Source organism: Piliocolobus tephrosceles, chromosome 16 (assembly GCF_002776525.5).
Source record: "Piliocolobus tephrosceles isolate RC106 chromosome 16, ASM277652v3, whole genome shotgun sequence".
Taxonomy (NCBI): Eukaryota; Metazoa; Chordata; class Mammalia; order Primates; family Cercopithecidae; genus Piliocolobus; species Piliocolobus tephrosceles.
Genome location: NC_045449.1, coordinates 59,973,530 through 59,996,711, shown reverse-complemented (window position 1 = coordinate 59,996,711; position 23,182 = coordinate 59,973,530). Strand labels below are relative to the sequence as shown.

General features: G+C 42.6%; 1 protein-coding gene across 1 annotated transcript in view; it reads right to left on the bottom strand.

The window, feature by feature from the left end:
• The window catches only part of PRKCA (protein kinase C alpha), a 502,110-nt gene extending 478,938 nt beyond the window's left edge, over positions 1–23,172 (bottom strand). Inside the window, exons 1-2 of the mRNA XM_023212008.2 lie at positions 22,616–23,172; positions 19,520–19,551 (exon numbers count right to left, since the gene is read on the bottom strand). Coding sequence (XP_023067776.1) covers positions 19,520–19,551; positions 22,616–22,788 — 205 coding nt within the window. The 5' untranslated portion in view covers positions 22,789–23,172. The remainder of the gene's footprint in view (positions 1–19,519; positions 19,552–22,615) is intronic.
• Between the last annotated feature and the right edge of the window lie 10 nt (positions 23,173–23,182).

Sequence of the window (23,182 nt, the reverse complement as noted above, 5' to 3'; positions counted from 1 at the left end):
TTCCATTGGTGTTCTTTCCACAATAACAGACATATAATTGACAAGCATATAAAGTTATAAAGGCATCTTAAAAACTAAATAACCCAGATTGACCTGAGTCTGATCATTAGAACCTCTGGATCAAGCTGCCAATTTGCAGAAAATACAAAGGAATGTGGTAACGTGCACTGGGAGCATGCAATTAGCAAAATTCTGACTGTGGAAAACTCTACAGGTCAAAAGAAGTCAGGTACTCCCCCAGATAAATTATAAGGAAAAGGAGGAGATGGAGGAGGAAGTGATCATTTAAGAGATTTAAGGGCCGGGCGCGGTGGCTCAAGCCTGTAATCCCAGCACTTTGGGAGGCCGAGACGGGCGGATCACGAGGTCGGGAGATCAAGACCATCCTGGCTAACACGGTGAAACCCCGTCTCTACTAAAAAATACAAAAAACTAGCCGGGCAAGGTGGCGGGCGCCTGTAATCCCAGCTACTCAGGAGGCTGAGGCAGGAGAATGGCGTGAACCTGGGAGGCGGAGTTTGCAGTGAGCTGAGATCCGGCCACTGCGCTCCAGCCTGGGCGACAGAGCCAGACTCCGTCTCAAAAAAAAAAAAAAAAAAAAAGAGATTTAAGGACATTTCCAATTATTTTTAAATATGCAAGATCAAACTATAGTGCCTAAGGAAACCACTTGGGTGATAAAACTAAAAAACATGAGGAAGCCATGAATCTGAAAGTCACAATAGTGATTACTTTCGGTGGGAGGGATGAGGCACGTGGAGGACTGGTCAAGTTCTACTACTTAGCCCTGGGCAGTGGTTATAGGAATGTTGGCATGTAATTCATTAAACTGTGTGTTTGCTTTGCATGGTTTTCTGTATGTGTTTTATTTTACAATGAAATTCAGGTTTAAAAACTGTGATCCAGGCCGGGCGCGGTGGCTCAAGCCTGTGATCCCAGCACTTTGGGAGGCCGAGACGGGCGCATCACGAGGTCAGGAGATCGAGACCATCCTGGGTAACACGGTGAAACCCCGTCTCTACTAAAAATACAAAAAAAAAAAAAAAACTAGCCGGGAGAGGTGGCGGGCGCCTGTAGTCCCAGCTACTCCGGAGGCTGAGGCAGGAGAATGGCATAAACCCGGGAGGCAGAGCTTGCAGTGAGCTGAGATCCAGCCACTGCACTCCAGCCTGGGTGACAGAGCGAGACTCCGTCTCAAAAAAAAAAAAAAAAAACTGTGATCCAATGTTACTCCCTAAGAATATTCCAAAGCTAGCCAGTTGCAGTGGCTTACGCCTATAATCCCACCACTTTGGGAGGCCAAGACAGGAGGACTGCTTGAGGTCAGAAGTTGGAGACCAACCTGGGCAACAAAGTAAGACCCCATCTCTAAAAAAAAAAAAATGAAAAATTAGCTGGGCATGGTGAGAGCTGCCTGTGGTCCTAGCTACTTGGGTGGCTAAGGTGGGAGGATTACATGAGGCCAGGAGTTGGAGGCTGAAGTGAGCTAGAATTGTACCACTGCACTCTAGCCTGGGTGGCAGAGGGAGACTCCATCTCTTTAAAAAATTTAAAGAATTTTTTAAAAAATAGTCTAAATTTGAATCTTCCAATACAGTAGCCACTAGACACATGTAGCCATTTAACTTTAACCCTTAATGAATTAAATAAAAAATTCAATTCTACATTTTAAGTGCTTAGTAGCCAGATGGTGCTAGTGGCTACCATACTAGATAGCGCACATCAGGGAACACTCCATGATCACACAAAATTCTACAGGACAGTGTTAGTCTACAGGAAGATGCGTTTCCAGATCTCTGAGGCTCCATGAATTCCTATTTCATCTCTCCTAAGAGACCAGGCAATGACATAAGATCTTTGGCCTTCCATTTCTATTAACCATGTTTGTAAATGAGATTACTGCCAATGAGAACCAATATAAGTGCACCCAGCAACCACCCTGACAAGGCTGACCTCACCCAGAGTGACATTATTCCAAAGCTAAACTAAAAGTTTAAGAAGTTTAGGGCAAGGCCAGGCGCGGTGGCTCAAGCCTGTAATCCCAGCACTTTGGGAGGCCGAGACGGGCGGATCACGAGGTCAGGAGATCGAGACCATCCTGGCTAACATGGTGAAACCCCGACTCTACTAAAAATACAAAAACTAGCTGGGCGAGGTGGCGGGCGCCTGTAGTCCCAGCTACTCGGGAGGCTGAGGCAGGAGAATGGCGTGAACCCGGGAGGCAGAGCTTGCAGTGAGCTGAGATCCGGCCACTGCACTCCAATCCGGGCGACAGAGCAAGACTCCGTCACAAAAAAAAAAAAAAAGAAGTTTAGGGCAAAGAAACCTACTTCTTCTGAAGATTTCAGAAGGGTACTGATGAGAAAGCACTCCAGTTAGAGCCAAGAATGGTTTCATCACTTCAGGATGAGATGTGGATGGCATGAGTCTGAGCTCATGGAATAAATACAAGTCCCCTCAGCCCGTCATTCTGGGAACTATCAAAGATTTTTTCAAGAAAAGTTAGCTAACACCCTGTAATCCCAGCACTTTGGGAGGCTGAGGCGGGTGGATCACCTGAGGTCAGGAGTTCAAGATCAGACTGGTCAAGATTGCGAAATTCTGTCTCTACTAAAAATACAAAAATTAGCCAAGTGCGGTGGTGCATGCTTGTAATCCCAGCTACTTGGGAGGCTGACACAGGAGAATTGCTTGAACCCAGGAGGCAGAGGTTGTAGTGAACAGAGATCATGCCATTGCACTCCAGCATGGACGACAGAGCAAGACTCTAAAAAAAATTTTTTTTAAGTGAGCTAAATTATTTGAAAAGGCAGACCATTATTCAAAGAAGACAATAACATCTATATAGCAGGCACAAAGGAACAACAAAGAAGGTGACATGGAAACTATCCTTAGCACTTAAGTGCTATCAAAATTTTTCCAAATTATTGATACACATCAAATCAGCAGTGGTCATTTCTGTCCATCCTCCAAGTATCTTCAGAACAACTGTCTTCAGTTTCTCATTCTGAATATGGTTCGAAGACTCAGGGCAATAAAGAATGCCCAAGAGACCCCCCGACTCCGAACCAGGGAAATTTACCAAGGAGAAAAAAAGGAACCGTGGTTTCAGACTAATTTTTAAAGCAACTCAGAAACCTAGTATAGGAAGGAAAATTTTCCATGGAATATTTATAAGACTTTTAGGTTGTGCTTGGATTTAGCTAGAAAATAAACATTGGAAAAAGCATACATAAATGTCCATGTTTAATCTCTTATCACCAGATCTGTTATTTTGTATATTTCGTGTGTTTATTTTCTGTATATTTATTTCCAAGGTCAGAACCTCAAATCAACAACATTGAAACTATCAAAAATAAAGCTCTGACTTCTGTATTTGGCTTGTACCACTCAGAAATAATTTCAATTTTAAGGATGGAGTTACATAAACAATAGAATGCAAAACTACCAAATAATAAGCTCCATGACTACATTTAGTCAAGCTTTAAATCTCGTTTAGGGAGCCACTAAAAATATGTACATTTGTAGATTAACCGAGTAATTTATTTGTATGTGTGTATTTTAGGTAATACATAAAAAGGCAAAATCAGCTCTAGTATGAAAACAATGTAAGATTTTTGCAGACTAAGTAACACCAGAGTTGTATAGCCTGTTGCCAGAGAATCACAGAGTTAAAATTAGAGAGAAAAAATATATAATTTCATGAAGGGTCATCTTCCTTGCCCATGAATTCTCATCCAATACAAATCAAAAGTCTGAAGCATTTTTAATATTCTTTAATACAAGTTCTTTATGTTGTTACTAGACTGTTCACCTATAAATTATAAAAGCTAAACATACAATCCTTATTTACTTGGTAAACTCCTAGACTTTAGATGCATATTTGTCTCTAAAAGGCACTGCCATTTTTCAAAGAAAATAAAAGGAATCTCGTGCCTGCTTTGTTTGCAGATTCCCTCATGTTTTTTTTGTTTTGTTTTGTTTTTTGTTTTTTTTTAAATAGAGTATTGGATGAGCACTTGTACTCACTGGAAATGACATTTGAGAGTCAAGACTTCAGAGTACAAGTACAAAGGTTCATAGCACAGGGTCACCCTATAGGAGGTAGGGGCTGGAGATTTAAGTGGCCACTCTCTGGGGGTTTGGTTTACAGCAAGTCACTTAACTCTTACAGCCAGTTCTACCGGTATAAATTCAAGAACCTGGGTTAGACAGCCTCTATGGTCCTTTCTTTTAAAATTCTAAGAACAGGGCTTTTCCTGATCCTATGACAACAGGATTCACCAAAAAGGTCAACAAAGGTCAGTACTTAAATGTATGTGAATTCAGAGGCAGGCGGAGTGGCTCACACCCGTAATCCCAGCACTTTGGGAGGCCAAGATGTGGCAGATCACTTGAGGTCAGGTGTTCAAGACCAGCCTGGCCAACATGTCGAAACCCTGTCTCTACTAAAAATACAAAAAAATTAGTCAGGTGTGGTGGCAGGCGCCTGTAATCCCAGCTACTTAGGAGGCTGAGGCAGGAGAATCGCTTGAACCCAGTAGGCAGAGGTTGCAGTGAGCCGAGATCACACCACTGTACTCTACCCTGAGCAACAGAGCAAGACTTGTCTCAAAAACATTTTAAAACACAGAAGTATATGAATTCAGGTTATTGCATGACTACCACCTATGAACATATAATTTTAGTAATATTAAAACCCAATGTTCTGTAAGAGATACCCAGTTACTTCTTAGTGACCAACAGTTTTGCTCAACTGACATGAACAATATTCTACTTAAAAAAAGTATTTTTTTTTTCATGCTAAGAAAGTCTCCATATAAGAAAAAGTCTCAGCTATCAGGACAAAATACCTAGAATATAAAATATAACCTGACAAAAAGGAACACATTAGAAATACAACAAAAGCCAAAGTTAATAATGTGCTTCATAATTTTGAGATAAAACTTCGACCTTTGATAATTCTTCACCAATGGGTAAGTCAGCCAAAAACAACTTGTGCACAAATGATATTGTCAAAATTAAAATCACACATTTTCCAGAATTTACTTTAAATAAAACATATAATAACATCTAGAAAAGCATTAGCAGTATACCTCAATTGTCATATTACTCAGAAAATTAAACTAAAAAGCCCAGAGCCCCTAAACTATCCTTCCACAACGTTTCATTAGATTCATGGTAGACCACCACAGCAGACCACCATGGCAAGCCTTTTACTGGGTGGGGGTGGAGGGGACAGGGTCTCGCTCTGTCACCCAGGCTAAAGTGCAGTGGCACAATCTTGGCTCACTGCAGCCTCGACCACCAGGCTCAAGCAATCCTCCCACTTCCAAAGTAGCTTGGACTACAGGCTAATAAAAATTAGCCTTGCTAATGTTCATATTTTTTGGTAGAGACAGGTTTTTGCCATGTTACCCAGGCTGGTCTAAAACTCATGAATTCAAGCAATCTGCCCACGTAGGCCTCCCAAAGTCCTGGGATTACAGGCATGAGTCACTGCACCCAGTCACCACGACAAGTATTTTCTCTTTTTTTTTTTTTTGAGACCAAGTCTCGCTCTGTCACCCAGGCTGGAGTGCAATGGCGCGATCTTGGCTCATTGCAACCTCCGCATCCTGGGTTCAAGCAATTCTCCTGCCTCAGCCTCCCAAGTAACTGGGATTATAGGCACCCGCCACCATGCCCGGCTAATTTTTGTATTTTTAGTGGAGACAAGGTTTCACCATATTGGCCAGGCTAGTCTCGCACTACTGACCTCAAACAATCTGCCCACCTCGGCCTCCCAAAGCGCTGGGCTTATAGGTATGAGCCACCGTGTCCAACCCACCATGACATGTCTTAAGCATACCAACTATTCCTGCTCCAGCCCAATAACTCAGCTTTATAACATATGATGTGAAAGCTAATCTGCATCACACAGACACCAATCCAGCTCAATACCAGCATGTGCTATGGTGCCTGGTTGTACAAAACAAGTAAAAAAGAAAAAAAAAAAAAAGGAAAAAAAAGGATAATGGTGCCTATCAGTCTCTATCCCTAAACTTGAATTCGCACCTAAAAATTAAATAAAAATCATTCCTCCATGTTTCTAAACTGTTTATAATTAATGATCGTTTCAATTTTAAAGTCACATATATGTGATATAGAGAAACAAAGCCCCATTTTTTAATTAAAACAGAAGAATTCCAGAGAAGTTTTCCATGTTAATGTGCTATTCAGATTGAGGAAACTAATGTGAAATCAAAGGAACAAAAGTCACTTTAGTTTTTTTTTTTTTTTTTTTTTTTTTTTTTTTGGGGCGGAGTCTCGCTCTGTCCCCCAGGCTGGAGTGCAGTGGCCGGATCTCAGCTCACTGCAAGCTACGCCTCCCGGGTTTACGCCATTGTCCTGCCTCAGCCTCCCGAGTAGCTGGGACTACAGGCGCCCGCCACATCTCCCGGCTCGTTTTTTGTATTTTTTGGTAGAGACGGGGTTTCACTGTGTTAGCCAGGATGGTCTCGATCTCCTGACCTCGTGATCCGCCCGTCTTGGCCTCCCAAAGTGCTGGGATTACAGGCTTGAGCCACCGCGCCTGGCCAAGTCACTTTAGTATTAAACAAATTTGGCATATGATAAAATTAGGTTCACTAAAAAGAAACTTCAGAAGTACTGGTAGGCAAATTACTCATAATACCATCATCTTATTTTGTAACCCACCTATTAAATTTTAAGTCATCATGTACAACTTTTCACAACTATAACAGCATTAAGAAAAACATCTTCCTATTTAGAACTTAACAGTCATATTTAAGCTATTTTCTACATTGTAAATACTTAAGAACCAAGTTAAAATATTTTAAATTTTTTTAAAAATGAGTAATCTCCCATTTTCACATTTTAGGGCAGTTCATTCACGGAGGATGTACAGTTGCATGAATTCAACAGAAGAAGGAAAATTATTTAAGCTAGTGTACAGCCATTTAACTTCAACACAAATCTAAAAGGAAGCTAATGGAAGTCTTTACAACTGTGAGCCAAGCTTTCTAAGCCAGTGAGAGTTTTATTCCAATTACCACAAAGAGCACCACAAATCATTCTTTATTAGAAACCTAAGAGAAGAAAAAAATGAAGAGATAAGTTGAGAAAAAGGGATTGGCTACGTATCTGTACAGCTTCAGCAACTAAAAACACTACTGCAGTGGAAACAGACATTCAGTAAATCTGCCTGATTTCAAATTACAGTTTCCCAGTTCACCAGTCACACGAGGGCAGCCTACCTAGCTTCTGCTCCAGCATTGTTTCCACCCATGCAGTGGTGGTACACGGTAAGTTCACAGTAGCATGGTAGTAGTATCATGTAAACTTGTATTTCTCAAATCTGAATCTCAGATGAAAACTTATCTTACACTCCAAATAGGATACCAGTACACTGCAGCACCCCTTTCCTTTCCTTACCAAGGTTTCTGACCACGGTGAAAACACATCAGCCCAAGGTTAGCCCATGGAGAGAGGAGGAATAAACTAGGGATCTTGAACCAGAAATTCTGACTGGATAAATCAGTAGACAGTTTCTAAAATAGAAAGTGTTGCTGATTTTTAATATGTAAATGTTTTAATTCTTTATTTTCCCCTTATTAATACATATATCTAGTATAACTATCTCATCTCCAGTCATAATTTCCACGCAGTAAGACCCTGGACTCCCAACAGGATGCTATAATCAATAATCAATATTGCCAGCTTCCTTATAGTAGAGAGATGAGCAGAAGGAAGTGTCAAAGTACCACACGTTTTAAACCAGGGGTGTCCAATCTTTGGCTTCCTTAGGCCATACTGGAAGAACTGTCTTGGGCCACATATAAAATAACACTAACGAGAGCTGATAAGCTTTTCAAACAAATAAAAATTTTTAAATGCATAATTTTTTAAGAAAGTTTTCAAGTTTGTGTTGGGCCACATTCAAAGCCATCCTGGGCTGCATGTGGCCCACTGGTTGAACAAGCTTGTTTTAAACTCAACAAGTTATTTTCCAAGCTTCAGTACAATGTATCTTCTACATGTAGATACAGTAATCTCTGTATTTGTAACTTTGTTCTGAAAATGGTGACAAGAAAACCAAAAGATACAAGAGGAAACAATGTATTTAATAAAGAGTCAGTATGTGGCCAACGTGAAGCAGCTCCCCACATATTTTTCTTTTTGTTTTTTTTTTTTTTTTTGAGACGGAGTCTCGTTCTGTCCCCAGGCTGGAGTGCAGTGGCCGGATCTCAGCTCACTGCAAGCTCCGCCTCCCGGGTTCACGCCATTCTCCTGCCTCAGCCTCCCGAGTAGCTGGGACTACAGGCGCCCGCCACCTCGCCTGGCTAGTTTTTTGTATTTGTTTAGTAGAGACGGGGTTTCACCGTGTTAGCCCGGATGATCTCGATCTCCTGACCTCGTGATGTGCCCGTCTCGGCCTCCCAAAGTGCTGGGATTATCTGTTCTTCCTTTCGGAGGTCAGCGGGGGCAACATCTCAAAAAAGATGGGCTCTCCCAGTCTACTGCTTCCTGAACGTGAGTCACTCTCATCCCTCTCTCACGCATGCCATTCCCTTACCTTAGAAGGGCTTCCTTCATTTTCCTAATCAAAGGAAATTCTAGCAACCTACAAAGCCCAAAGCAAGAGCCATCTCCTAATGAGCTCAAAAAATATCTCCTTCCTTCCCACATGCTTCAAAAACTGTTATTTCATTCAGACTCAGATGTAATATAATGTACATGATGTACTGTTACAATGTGTTGTTTTCATATATGTCTTCTGTCCCACACCCTGCAGGATCTGGCATGACATAGACTAAACAGAGTCCATGTATGGGGCCATAACCTCCCACTTCAGGCAGGAAGCACACTAAGTGTTACTGAATTGAAAAAACGCTTCCCGCTGGGCACAGTGGCTCATGCCTGCAATCCCAGCACTTTGGGAGGCCGAGTTAGGTGGATCACCTGAGGTCAGGAGTTCCACACCAGCCTGGCCAACATGGTGAAACCCCATCTCTACTAAAAATACAAAAATTAGCCGGGCATCATGGCACATGCCTGTAATCCCAGCTACTCGGAAGGCTGAGGCAGGAGAATTGCTTGAACCTGAGAGACGGAGGTTGCGGTGAGTTGAGATCACGCTACTGCACTCCAGTCTGGGCGACAGAGCAAGACTCCGTCTCAAAAAAAAAAAGAAAAAATGCTTCATTCTTTAATACCTAGACATTCGAGTTAATGGTGTAATTTAAGGGTGATAAAACTTCAAGACAAGGAGAACTGAGAAGCAGCAGAACACCTGGCTTAACGACATGGCATCTGGACTCATACTGCCCAGGTCTGAATCCCAGCCCCACCACTTTCTAACTATGTGACTGTGGACAAATTACTAAACCTCCCTGTGCCTCAGTGCCTGTTTCCTCATCTGTAAAACAGGAATCACAACACAGCCTCTCTCTCCAGAATTGTTGTGGGGATCAAATGAGTTAAAAGTGAGTGCTTACAACAGTGTATACAGTAAGTGCTATCTGGGTGCTGGCTATCAATTGTGTTTCAAGTATAAGAAAACCCTTATGTCATAAACTTCGTGCACAACCATACTCGAGCTAGTGTGTGTGCATGTGTATGTATCACATGAGCTAGGTGTGTATATATATATACACACATATATACATATACACACATATATGTACATATATACACATATATACATGTATACATATATATCTCACTATACAGTAAAATTCTATCGTAGAGATTAACTCAAAACTAGATGGTAAAACCATGAGTTAATCTCCACGGTAAAATTTTCCTCTCAATTCAACTGTTAACTGGACCCATCCCCTCAAACTTGAGGAACTCTGTCCAAGTCAGAGCTAAACTTATTTATAAGCACATCTTCAAGTCTCATATTTACATCCTTATGGTTTATTTCCTAACTACCTACCAGAGTCACCCTGGACAGGACAGATGGATCTACTATTTCTCAAAATACCAAGAATAGAAATGTATAGATACTGGAGGGGGAACAGCAAGTGAAGGCATTAAAGATACATTGCCCTCATACTAATCTTACTTTATGGACTTGCTCTTAAATAATTCTTATCTTGTGCTGGCAATTAATCAAATCATTCCCTTCCATTCCATTCTTGATAGAAATCTATTTCCAGAAACCATTTTCCCTTTTGTATAATTTAGTAAAGAGTTTAATGCAGTTATAGCAATTTCTACTAGACACAGCCAACACTGAAATGGCCACACCTTAAGTTGAGCATGAGATTTCAGTTTGGGTGGAAACAAGACCTGAAATAAAGGGTCTGCCATGGAAATTTTGACAGACTGATGAGGACAGTGAAACCTTAATTTTATGTCACCAAGAAATGTTTCATAATGGCATCATTCTTTCCTCTCCTAATATAAATCCAGGCTTCATTCATACCAAAAGTTTCCACTTGGCTCTGAAGAATGTTTTCTGCAGAACCGTTAGAATCTGAACCCATGACACGCCCCACCAGCCTGGTTAAGTACTTTAGCTCTTTCTAAGATGGGGATAACATCCTGTTATGGGGTGCTTTAGGAATGAAAGCATATAAAACATGAAAGTTAGATGTCTGACATAATGCAGCATTGAATACATATTCATTTTCTTTCCATTCAATTGAATAAAATCTTGAAAGTGATTCTAATCACCGTTATAATCTGTGATGATAAACATAATCACAGCTGTTTCACTCCAAAGCTGCCACTGCCATCCCTGTACATTTACTTGCATATTAAGGCACAAAAACCTTTATTATTTGTATTAAGGCACACAAAAAAATGTATTAAGGCACAAAACCTTTCAGGTACAAAAATTTTAAAAATAACAGAATCAGTGAAGTTGAGCTACTACTCCCTCTGGAGCATGATGATTTGAGCTCCAGTTATTACCAATCTCAAAGTAAAACAGAACATTTAAATAACTATACCAAACAAGTACTAAAAGTTGGTTTTACTTCTTCACCCTGTGCCCAAGATATCTTCCCTCTCCTGCTATAGCCCATAATACACTCTTGTTTTACTTGTGCAATAAGATTTATTCTTGATGCTTGGATACTCTTCTAAAGACAGAAAGAAGACACATTAAGTGGTTTATTTCTACAGTGTTAATGTGTTAGGTTTAGCCATTACATATGTTAACTTATTATACACATAAACGTAGAATTTTCTGCTCCTTCTTTGGAATAAGTATGCTTAGCTTCAAAAAGTACTTTTTCTTTAATGATCCTAAGATTTTAGTTGGCATAACTTTGGATTATAAGCTTGCTTTAAAAAAATACAGAAAAGGTAGCCAGGCAGAAGTCACTGTGATCTTTCTGGTTATGAATGTTTGTATCACATCTCTTAATATTTATATAATCACACACCCAACAAATATTTACATAGTATCTACTGAGTGTCAGGCACCACATTACACACTGGAGACACAAAAAGAAAGAAGACTCGGTCCTTGTACTCAAAAGTGGCAGAGGAAACAGAAGTAGAGAGGTGATACAGTGTGAAGGCCCTATGACAGGAAGGGTGGGGTGCGGGGGCTCATGCCTGTAATCCCAGCACTTTGGGATGCGGAGGCAGGCAGATCACTTGAGGTTAGGAGTTCGAGACTAGCCTGACCAAAATGGCGACACCCCGTCTCTACTAAAAATACAAAAATTAGCTGGGTGTCATGGTATCTGCCTGTAATCCCGGCTACTCAGGAGGCTGAGGCATGAGAACTGCTTGAGCCCAGGAGGCAAAGGTTGCAGTGAGCCAAGACTGTGCCACTGCACACTCCAGCCTGGGTGACAGAATGACACTCTGTCTCAAAAAAAAAAAAAAAAAAAGGTCCTATGATAGGAAGAACATGTAGAATAGCAGGACAATCGGGAAAGACCAGAGCTAAACCTTAGACTAAGACTTAACAGGTGAAACAGGTATCATCTGGGCAAAAGGGGTTGAGGAAAGAACTGAAGCCAGCACTTTCTGGGAAACCGCAACTTACAATCACCCAGGGATGGGAAGAAGGAAAGCATCATTCCTTTTTTTCTTCCTTTAAACACCAAGTTTCATTCTTATAGAAGGAATAGAAACCACCACCCTGCTCAGATGAGCCAATGGAAATATCTTCTCTGAAACAGGCCTTCAAACAAAATATCAAAGGGGAGTAGCTGTTTTTTTTTTTTTTTTTTTTTTTTTTTTTTTTTTTTTTTTGAGATGGAGTAAGTCAGTCTGAAGAGGTCAGGCAGGAGACTAAGAGTCTTCCAATGTCTTGCTAAGGAGTTGGACTTATCCTGATAGGGCAGCTGTGAAACTAATGCTATTTGGAAACGGAATACTCTGACTCTTCATGAAGAAAAACAACTGAGCAAGTGAGGGGTTAATTCGCCTAAGAACTTAAATTTCAATAGTATCATCGAGGAGAGTGAAATACTCAGAGGGCAGGACACCACCAAAAAATTTAAAGAAAAGGAAACTCCAGTTGCGCGCGGTGGCTCACACCTGTAATCCCAGCACTTTGGGAGGCTGAAGCAGGAGGATCACCTAACGTCAGGAGTTCAAGACCAGCCTGGCCAATATGGTGAAACCCTGTCTCTACCAAAAATACAAAAATTAGCTGGGGATGGTGGCATGCACCTGTAATCCCAGCTATTCAGGAGGCTGAGGCAGAAGAATTGCTTGAACCCAGGAGGCAGAGGTTGCAGTGAGCCAAAGTTGCGCCACTGCACCCCAGCCTGGGCGACAAGAGTGAGACTCCATCTCAAAAAAATAAAATAATATAAAGAAAAGGAAACTCAAACATCAGATGTATCTGCAAAAGTAAACATTTATTTGGCTTTTACTGCCTATGAGGATAAATAGCCACTCCATATGCTACAGCCCCAGCTTCTGATGGCGGGGGTAGGATTGATGTGTGAATCAATTAACAAAACACTTTCACTTACCATATAAAGTCAAAGTAGCAATTCAGAAAGTCATTAATCAAATCATTTTATAACAAGTATATAGCACCAAAAGGGAACACCCAATGCTAGTTTTATCTAAGCGTCCCTACTTCTAAGTATTAACGCATTTTTACAGAGGAAAACCACTGTTGAAAAGAAAAACAGGGTTTTTTTTTTTTTTTTGGTTGTTTGGTTTTGTTTTTTGAGACAGGGTCTCACTCTGTCACCCAGGCTGGAGTGCAGTGGCACAATAACACTTTATTGCAACTTCGACCTCCCAGGCTCAAGTGATCCTCCCACCTCAGCTTCCCAAGTAGCTCAGATCATGGGCACCGCACCACCATGCCCAGCTACTTTTTGTATTTTTTGTAGCAATGGTGTTTTGCCATGTTGCCCAGCCTGGTCTTAAAGTTCTGGGCTCAAGCAATTCGATTGCCTCAACCTTCCAAAGTGCTGGGATGACAGGCATGAGCCACTGCAGTCAAGCACAGAAAGGCAGTTCTAACTGTCCACCTCCACCACTTTTCTCTGTATTCAGGCATTATTGGCCATTTCATCTTTGAGGCTGAGATAATGCTTTGACCTGGCATTACTACAAAACCTCTAGGTTTCAAATTACACTCAGTCTTCCATGGATTCTATCTTTTTGGAACTAAACCTTCAAGAGTTCATCTATAATTAAAGTAACTTACAATTTGGGGATGGGTAACCAATCAAAACTGAGGTACCAAGGGCTGAACCCCTCTTGAAGACAGAATAATGGAAAACCCTGGCTTTGAAACCCATAACTTTGAAAACCAGCGGGCAGCCAGAGGCCACATAGTGTAAGCAGTGGTCAATGCAGTACGTAGGGAGGACAGATCCTCTGCTCAAGTTGGCCATAAGGAGGATAGATCCTCTGCTCAAGTTGGCCAACCTCATGATTCTGCCCAACTCGGACCTCAGTCTCCTATCTCCTGGTACATACAACTCAGCTCTCAGAACACCGTGGCAGATGAAGACAACTGCGCATCCCTTTTCTGAAAGGCTGATGACTCAATCGCTACTGCCCCCTTTCTGTTTAAAGGCCACCTTCCTTAAGTAGTTTTGTTTTCTAGAATCCCTAAGTTCACACAGCCAAGAGGAGGATCATTCTTTTTTTTTTCCCCTTAAACACCAAGTTTCATTCTTATAGAAGGAATAGAAACCACCACCCTGCTCAGATGAGCCAATGGAAATATCTTCTCTGAAACAGGCCTTCAGACAAAATATCAAAGGGGAAGAAAAGCTGATTTTTTTTTTTTTTTTTTTTTTGAGATGGAGTCTCAGGCTGGAGTGCAGTGGCACTATCTTGGCTCACTGCAAGCTCCGCCTCCCAGGTTCACGCCATTCTCCTGTCTCAGCCTCCCGAGTAGCTGGGACTACAGGTGCCCACCACCACGCCTGGCTAATTTTTTGTATTTTTAGCAGAGATGGGGTTTCACCGTGTTAGCCAGGATGGTCTCGATCTCCTGACCTCGTGATCCGCCCGCCTCAGCCTCCCAAAGTGCTGGGATTACAGGCGTGAGCCACCGTGCCCGGCTGAGTAGCTGATTTTTTAACCCTTAACACTGAAAAATGCAGAGCTTCAGCTGTAGTCACAGACGAAGTACAATATGTGTTGTCTTCTTAGCAGGGAAATGACTCAAGATTCAAAACAACTTCTTAGTGGCATCATTGAAAGCACAAAAATGTGAATTATTTCCCAGCAGACCGCTCAAAATCCAGTGATGATCATTCAGGGACAACAGGCTCCTATTGGTCATGGTTATTGGCAGAGCTTAATTCTCATGCTGTCTCTTGAGTATCTTCCTCAAAGAGCCTGGGTTTGTAGTACATTTTACTTTGTGATATTAAAAGACAAAGAATAGCAGCAAAAAAAAAAATTAGGGAAAACAAGGGGAGGTTAGGCAGATGTAACAAACTCTGTAACTGTTTGGCATTTGAAATAAGCAGGTCCCATTTTGAGAGGCTGTTTCTACCACTGTAATTAGAGAAGTGCATGGGTGTTGCTCCGCCTAAGGAGGGGGATAAAATGGAGTTGGCTTTCCCTTTTCCAGTACTGAAAGCAGTAGATAACACTGTTTCAGCTCCACTGCCCCAGAGGAAGAGTGCATTTGAGCAGTACAGTGGATCGCTCTGTTCTCTGATGACTGACTTTGGAAGTAACCAGTGCAAGACACAAACTACCAACTGGAAACAGACCTTCCAGACTTGACATGCAACTTCATCAATGTCCATACCACACAAATCTACTCCGCTGTCATCTTCTCCTTTCTCTGAGACAGGGGAAAACGTGGGCAAGGACTAGATCTCTGCTAGTCTTATGAAGATGAAAGGAGTGCTAGGAATACATCAAGCAAAAAACATTCAGCCAAAAATAAGAAGGCAACTCCAAGTCATGTAAAAAGGGTCACTTTAGAGCTGCAAAGGAGCACGCTTGTCTTTATCTCTGAGGACCTTAAGAAAAGTATTTCCGGCCGGGCGCGGTGGCTCAAGCCTATAATCCCAGCACTTTGGGAGGCCGAGACGGGCGGATCATGAGGTCAGGAGATCGAGACCATCCTGGCTAACACAGTGAAACCCTGTCTCTACTTAAAAATACGAAAAAAACTAGCCGGGCAAGGTGGTGGGCGCCTCTAGTCCCAGCTACTCGGGAGGCTGAGGCAGGAGAATGGCGTGAACCCGGGAGGCGGAGCTTGCAGTGAGCTGAGATCCGGCCACTGCACTCCAGCCTGGGCGACAGAGCGAGACTCTGTCTCAGAAAAAAAAAGAAAAAGAAAAGTATTTCCTACTTGGAAATCTACTACACATTCATCTTTCTCCTCCCCAGAAGAATGGCCCTTGGTTTCACCATTTCAGGCAGCAAATTCTGACAATGGTTTCCTGTGTTACTTGCCCTGGTAATATCCGTTTTCAGGGTTGCACACCTATATTGCAATATAAAGAAGAATGGTACAGAGTCAATAAAGAAAAAATGGAAATAAGCCAATAAGTCTCTCTCCAGAGAAACGTCCTTCTCTTCCCCAAGATACAACATAAAGTAGAAATAACCTTAGTGTTTCACATGCTTGTAAAATGCCACTCTCTAAACAGCATAAATTACAAACTCAGTTTTAAGGACTGAAACTCACTTATTTCTTTAGTCTTCAAGTACCTACTCATCATTTACTAAGTAAAATGAAGATAAATATTTTGGATCTAAAGCTATATTACTTACTGCATGAATATGTGAGTCACTGGGAGCATACACACCTCTCTAGTTAAAGAAAGGAAGAAAAACTATGCTTGCTGCAGATATTTTACCTACTAACCAAAGCAACACACTACATACTAATAGATAGAAAGCACTGCCTCATCGTGTAAAAGTACTCTGACATATGAGGAATACAAAAAGCAGTTTCTGGCCGGGCGCAGTGGCTCAAGCCTGTAATCCCAGCACTTTGGGAGGCCAAGACAGGTGGATCACGAGGTCAGGAGATGGAGACCATCCTGGCTAACACGGTGAAACCCCGTCTCTACTAAAAAATACAAAAAACTAGCCGGGAGGCGGAGCTTGCAGTGAGCTGAGATCCGGCCACTGCACTCCAGCCTGGGCGACAGAGCGAGACTCCGTCTCAAAAAAAAAAAAAAAAAAAGCAGTTTCAAACTCCAACTGTCATTCTCAGAGGGTGTGTTGCCAAAGGCATGAGTGAGAATGAGTTATTCTCCCGCAGAAGAATGATGCTCTATCAAACAAAACCAAGAAAAAAAAAATGAGTGCATTAAAAGAAAACTTAAACACTCTACAATGGTCAGATGTTAATAGAAAGATTAATTTTGAGGTAAGAGCCAAAACAGAAAATGCTGGATAACTATATTTGTGGGATTAAAAGCATCATCCCAAGGTAACACATCCTTCTTAATTAAGTTACAACAAACAACAAAATATAAGGAACTAGCATATGCCTACTAGAAGTCAAATACAGACGAGACACAGTAAACAAAATATAACAAGCAGACAGCATGTTACAAATAAATGTATACTATTGGAAAAAGTTTCTGTGAACTATAATTTGTAAATGCAGTACGGTAATTCATTATTTAAAGAGATCTGAGGTTCAATTCTTCACCAAAGCAAAGAACTATATAGAAAGCACATAGTCACTTCTCTGATTTATCTAGTTTGTAAATCCAGAGTTTCAAATATTATGTAAGGCAATTCACACAACACAAATGGCTAAAACACATTTGAAAAAAAAAAATGTTCATGCTCACCCAGAATGCAGGAGATGGAAATCTAAAAGAGGGGCCCCTTTTCACCTACCAGATTGGTAAAAAATGTAAAAGATGTATATTATCTAATATCTTCACTGGTAAAACTGAAGGGGAAGTCCCACTAATACACACACACACAAAAATGTGCACTGGAACTCTTTTGACGAGTAATTTAGCAGTACCCATTAACATTTAAGATGCACACATACACACTTCTGACTATCTATTGTAGAAATACCTATACTAGTGTCCAATAATGCTCTTGACAAAGGTATTTGTACTAGTAGGAACTGAGTACCAAAATATCCCTCAATAGAGGAACGGGTGAATAAATTGGATACATCCACACATGCAGCCACTAAGCAGAGTAAGGCAGAACTGATGCTTTGATGTGGAAGAATATCCACCATCTACTGCTGAGTGAAAAAAGCAAGTTGCAAAGTGGTATAAAACACTGATCTCTTTTTAAAAACTAAGTATGTGTGAGTGAGTGAATGAATGGTTGTCTCAAACAGAAGCTACCCCTGGAGGTGGGAAAAGAGAAGGGAATCAATTTCACTTTTTATTTGATACAGTTTGAAATTTTTATGGGTTTCACTTTTATAATTTAGGTAAAAGGGAGTTATGCCGCCATGAGACTATTAATCTGCTAATCCACTAAAAGTTCCAGAGACGCTCTGGGGCAAACCATGCAAAACCCCCTGGAGCCTAGTAATATGGTCACTGGGATTTCCACAACAGAATCTGCTCAGATGAGCAGGTCTAAGAGGAACCAACCTTATTCTAATCAACTTTACTTTTTATTTATGCAGAAAATGATAAAAGTTTTAGAACAAGATAACCACTTTCTCCCAGACAAGTAGTACTGAGAAGATTCAGTACAAAAATTTTCTTATAGATTTATATAAGTCCCCACCCAAACCAAAAATATCACCAAAAATAACAGATGTCATCACATTGGCTCAGAATCTTACATCTTTAAACGCCCTAAAGTCATGTTCAAGCCTAGGCTCAAATCTCACCTACAAAGTTCAGGCCCACAACTTTGAGAGCTAGAAAGAGCTACATTTTCCTTTCATCTTTTGTAGAGACTGGTATAACACATCTTTCTCTTTATTCTCTTTTTAAAAGGAATATCCCTTGATTTTCAAATGTAACTCTGACAATGATATACTCAGTAGGGGTTTTAAGCACATCTTGGAGAAAGATGTGCTTGGAGAAAGAAAGGTAGAATATTAAATGAATAATCAGACCATAAAATACTCCCATCTAAAATATGTTTAGAAAATGTATATAAGAAACAAGTTCACAAATTTGAAGAAGTTTTTAAAAGGCAACCAATTTACTAGCTAGCACAACCTCAAAGTTGTAAGAAAGTACACAGTGCCTTTCTCTCTAATGCACTTAATATTAAACAGTGTTAGGATAATATTTTCCAGGCTAGAATGTACTTTCTGCTTGCCCTAATAATAAATCTATGCCCAGATGGGAAATGGAACCAGAACTAAATAAACACAACACAGACAATGAGCAGGAGAGCCAGAAAAGTTAGCTAATGAGCCTGTGATGCCTTCACGATCTATAAAGTGGGTTTCTTCAAAAAGGAAAAGTCAAACAAATAGAATGGAGAGTACAAAAAGTTAGATATTTGATGTGTGTGGAATATAATTACAGATCAGAGGGGGAAGTAAATGGATTCCTTTCTGTATGTGATGACTGGTATCACGTGTTGTCAGATACGTAAGCTTAAAGAAAAGCATGTCACATAGTCAAACCATAGAAATCAGTCATCATCAAGTCATCGAAAAAACTTTAAAACATGCAAACTTTGTTCTGGATAACAACTGGTAATCTAAACAAAACAAACCCTTACTAGAATGAAATGTGGCCTAAAATTAGATGCAGTGAGTCCAACTCAATACATAAGTAAAAGCGATAAAGAATAAAAACAAAGAGGAAGAACAAGGAAGAAAAGCCACTTGAATACAAAGTGATTCCATTTTTTTCTCAACACCCACACAAAGACAGCAGTTTCTGACAAGAATGTTCTCGGCAAAAAATAAAATTACAGGAAGGCTTTTTTTTTTTTTCCCCAATGAGAAAAAGGCAGCTCTATATGCAGATTAGTAGGCTCAAATTATTTAAGGCCCAAATTTACAGCCCTCATATTTCAAAACTATTATCTAAATAACCTTTTTTTTTATTGGAAAAAAAAGATGACTGGAAATACTGTTTGGAATGTTTATTTCATGTTGTGCTTGAAAATAAAATCAAAAGTGGCAGCTTACCTTGGCACTGGAAGCCCTGTTTCCCAAATCCCCTGAAAAACAAAAACAAAATCTCTTAACAATTTTGTGTTGGATAGCATATTTCAAACAAGTTATGTGACCAAGTACTCCACTACTAAAGGTTTGTACGTGAAATCCCATGACTTAATAGAAAAAACATACCTAAATATCTAGCCAGATTACTGTGTAAATTCAACCTTGAGGGGAAAAAAAAATCTTGCCTATAAAGGATCACTGAACTATTCCAATATATCAAGCTTCTTTCCAATTTTTTATGCTATGTTATCGATACTTAAATTTCAAGACAAGAACATGACTGTATATTCAAACTTGTTGGCTACAATATTCAAGTAACAAGAGTTTATGGTTAAAATTTTAAAAGTTACTTAATTTTGTTCCTGAAGATCAAATGAAAATTGTTTTTTTTCCCTCCCTAAAGACAACAAAGTGGGCTTACTTATTATGCATTTGTTTAAAGTATTATGTGTCTAGAAATTGCCAAACAGCATCACTTTTAACATTTAATTTTGGCTTAAGGAACCAGAACCTAGAAAATATCATTCCTATTGTTTGCATTTGAGATTACCATGATCTAATTTCTACTGAGAACCGACAGCAGTCAAAGTACATACGGAGGGTATTTTGTTCTTGTAAATGACTTTAGAGAATTTACCCTGTAAGCAGAGAACCCTGACATGGACATTCAATTGCAGGTATTGTTCTACTAGGATTAACTGCATTAACATTTCTTCAGAAGGCTGAGCGTCATAACCTCTTTGCTTCACCTAGAATGTTTAATGCACAAAGTATTTCACATACTTTTAAAATTAACTTAGAGTCATCCCCCCTCACCAAAAACCATAATTAACTCTAAACATTTCACTTAAAAATATCAGTGATTTAATATTGAAATAAACTTGTAAATCAAGGACCCCGTAGAAACAATAATGAAAGCAAACTGAAAAAGACAACCCCTGTAGATGGTTTCCTGGGACTTCCAATTGGTTCGTTTACAATTAAATGCCGAGAGCTGCAGGGATACTGGGGGCGGGGGGGAGCCTTTATTTTCCACTTCACAATACTGCTGGTGACCTGAGCGCCTCTTCAGCTCATCAAGGGCTGATCCTTCAAGGGCAACTGATAGTGGAAAGACACTAACTAGCCTCGGTCGGCTGCAAGTCCCTTTCTAACTCTCCCACTTCCTGCAAAAGTCACCAGCAGTCTGTTCCCTTTTAATGGACTCTCACAGTTGACCACCTCCTCTTAACCAAATGCAATATTCTCTTTGCCCTGATGCTTCGAAATTGTATTTTAAATAGCCTTATCTACGATTACCTACTCCTTTGAGCACAATCGCTTCATGTGCTGACTAGACAGTGGAAATCATTCATAGAGGTGGCTGTGCTTTTCATAAAAGTGTACTTGGGAGCAGATGTCTAAAAAGGAAAGGGAAAATTAAACACCTTATTAGCACCACGATCATGGGACCTGACCTTTGGGATGTTTTTCCCCAGGTGTGATGGATTCAGACAGAGCCATCCATATTATGTTCACTCTAGTGGCCCAAGATACCTGTGCCACACAGCTGGCTGGTGGCAGGATTCACTCCATGACTGCCACCCTGGGCAGCTCCCCCTGGCCTAGAAGGGGAGGGAGCTAAGAAGCCCTAGCCATAGCTGTCTTGTCAGGAACTTGCTACACGACAAAGAAGAGGTAGAAGAGTCAGGGCATCCCGCAACCTAAGAGAAAAACCAAACTATTGCTGCTCTAACTAGAGGACCTAGAGCTCCTTTAGTTCCAGCTTTCTAAACTTTTGTGTGGTGACGGGGAGCTGGGAAGAAGGGTCACACACTTTTGAGAATCAGATGAAAGCTGTAATTCTCACCAGCAAAAAGATTCACAATTTCACCCAGTTTTACAGGGTTCAGAGACACCCGAAGCCCTTCTATGTATCGATTCTCCATAAGCCCCCAAGAATCCTTCGAGTTAAGAATGCCTGAAGTCATTGGTGATTACCTGATCTCTGACACCTCTGGCCGTTATATTATTTTTCTTAAATAAGGCCTCTGTCCTCATCAACAGGGTTACAGGTCTAATCTCGTGTTGACAGGGTCTATTTTAATTTTTTTTGAGACGGAGTCTTGCTCTGTCTCGACCAGGCTAGAGTGCAGTGACCCGATCTCGGCTCACTGCAGCCTCCGCCTCCCGGGTTCAAGCGAGTCTCCTGTCTCAGCCTCCCGAGTAGCTGGGATTACAGGCGTCTGCCACCACGCCCGCAAATTCTGTACTTTTACTCGTACGGGATTTCACCATGTTGGCCAGGCTGGTCTCGAACTCCTGACTTCAAGTGATCCGCCTGCCTCGGCCTCCCAAAGTGCTGGGATTACAGGCGTGAGCCACCGCGCCTGGCCGACAGGGTCTATTTTAAATGAGTCCCTCTGCCCTTGTGCCATTTGCCTGCTCGAACTCTCCCTCCCCCCACTGCAAGCTTTCAACAGTTTGTTCTCTCTCTGCTCACTCAGAAAAGTCAAAGTCTGTCCGTGCCCAGTAGACGCAGCCTACAGTAGGCAGGGGCCCAAGATTCCAGCGCGGTCCAGCCCGATGGGAAGCACAAACACACCCCCCCGAACGCGCCCAGCCTGGCTCGCCAGCAACTTGGACCGCGCAGCGCAATCGCCGCCGCTCCCCCGTTACTCTGGGACGCGTTTCTCCGGGAACCTTCGCTCCTTCGGGCCTCTCCTCCTCCCCTGTCCACTGGGCTCCCACCCCCGCAAGCGGCCGCTCCGCTGGGTGCGTGCCGGTGGGCGCCCCCGGGGAGGTGAGGGGCCCGGCCCGGAGAAGGATCCCCGCCGCCACCGCACGGGGCCAGCCTCCCTCCCGCGCCAGGGGGTGTGTGTGGCGGGACGGCGACGTCCCGGGAGTCCTGCCCGCCGGTGTCAGGGCCGGGAGCGCTTGTCACTCCGGGCGAGAGTTCGGACTCCCGCCGGTTCCAAGTTCTCGGAGTGAACCAGCCCCGGGGCGGACTTGCCGGCGCGCCGGGGGCCGGGACCCGGAGGCGGGGAGGAGCGGGGCAGGGGTGCCCGGCCCGGCACCTACCAGATGAAGTCGGTGCAGTGGCTGCAGAAGGTGGGCTGCTTGAAGAAGCGCGCGATGAATTTGTGGTCCTTCACCTCGTGCACGTTCTTCTGCCTCAGCGCCCCTTTGCGGGCGAAGCGGTTGGCCACGTCCTGAGACGCCGTGGAGTCGTTGGCCGGGAAAACGTCAGCCATGGTCCCCCCCAACCACCTCTTGCCTCCGCCGGGGAGCTGCGGCCGCGGAGGGCCGGGTGGGCGGGGGCGGCGGCGGAGAGGTGCGGGCTCGGGGCGATCCCGGGCGGGGGGCGCGGGCTGGTGGCCGAGGACGCGGCGAGGGGGCGCGGCGGGGACCGGGGAGAGTCAGGCCGGTGCGGCGCAGAGCGGGAGCGGGAGCCGGAGCCGGAGCCTGAGCCGCTGGCTCGCCCGCTGGCCCCAGGCTCACTGACAGCCCGGCGCCCGGCGCTCGCGCTTCCTACTCGCGGCGGCAGAGGCGGCCCGGAGCGGCGCCGCCCACCGCGCATGCCCCGAGCGCGAGGCCGCGCGGACGAGAGCGGCGGGGGCGCGCGGGCCGGGAGCGCGCGGGGGGGGG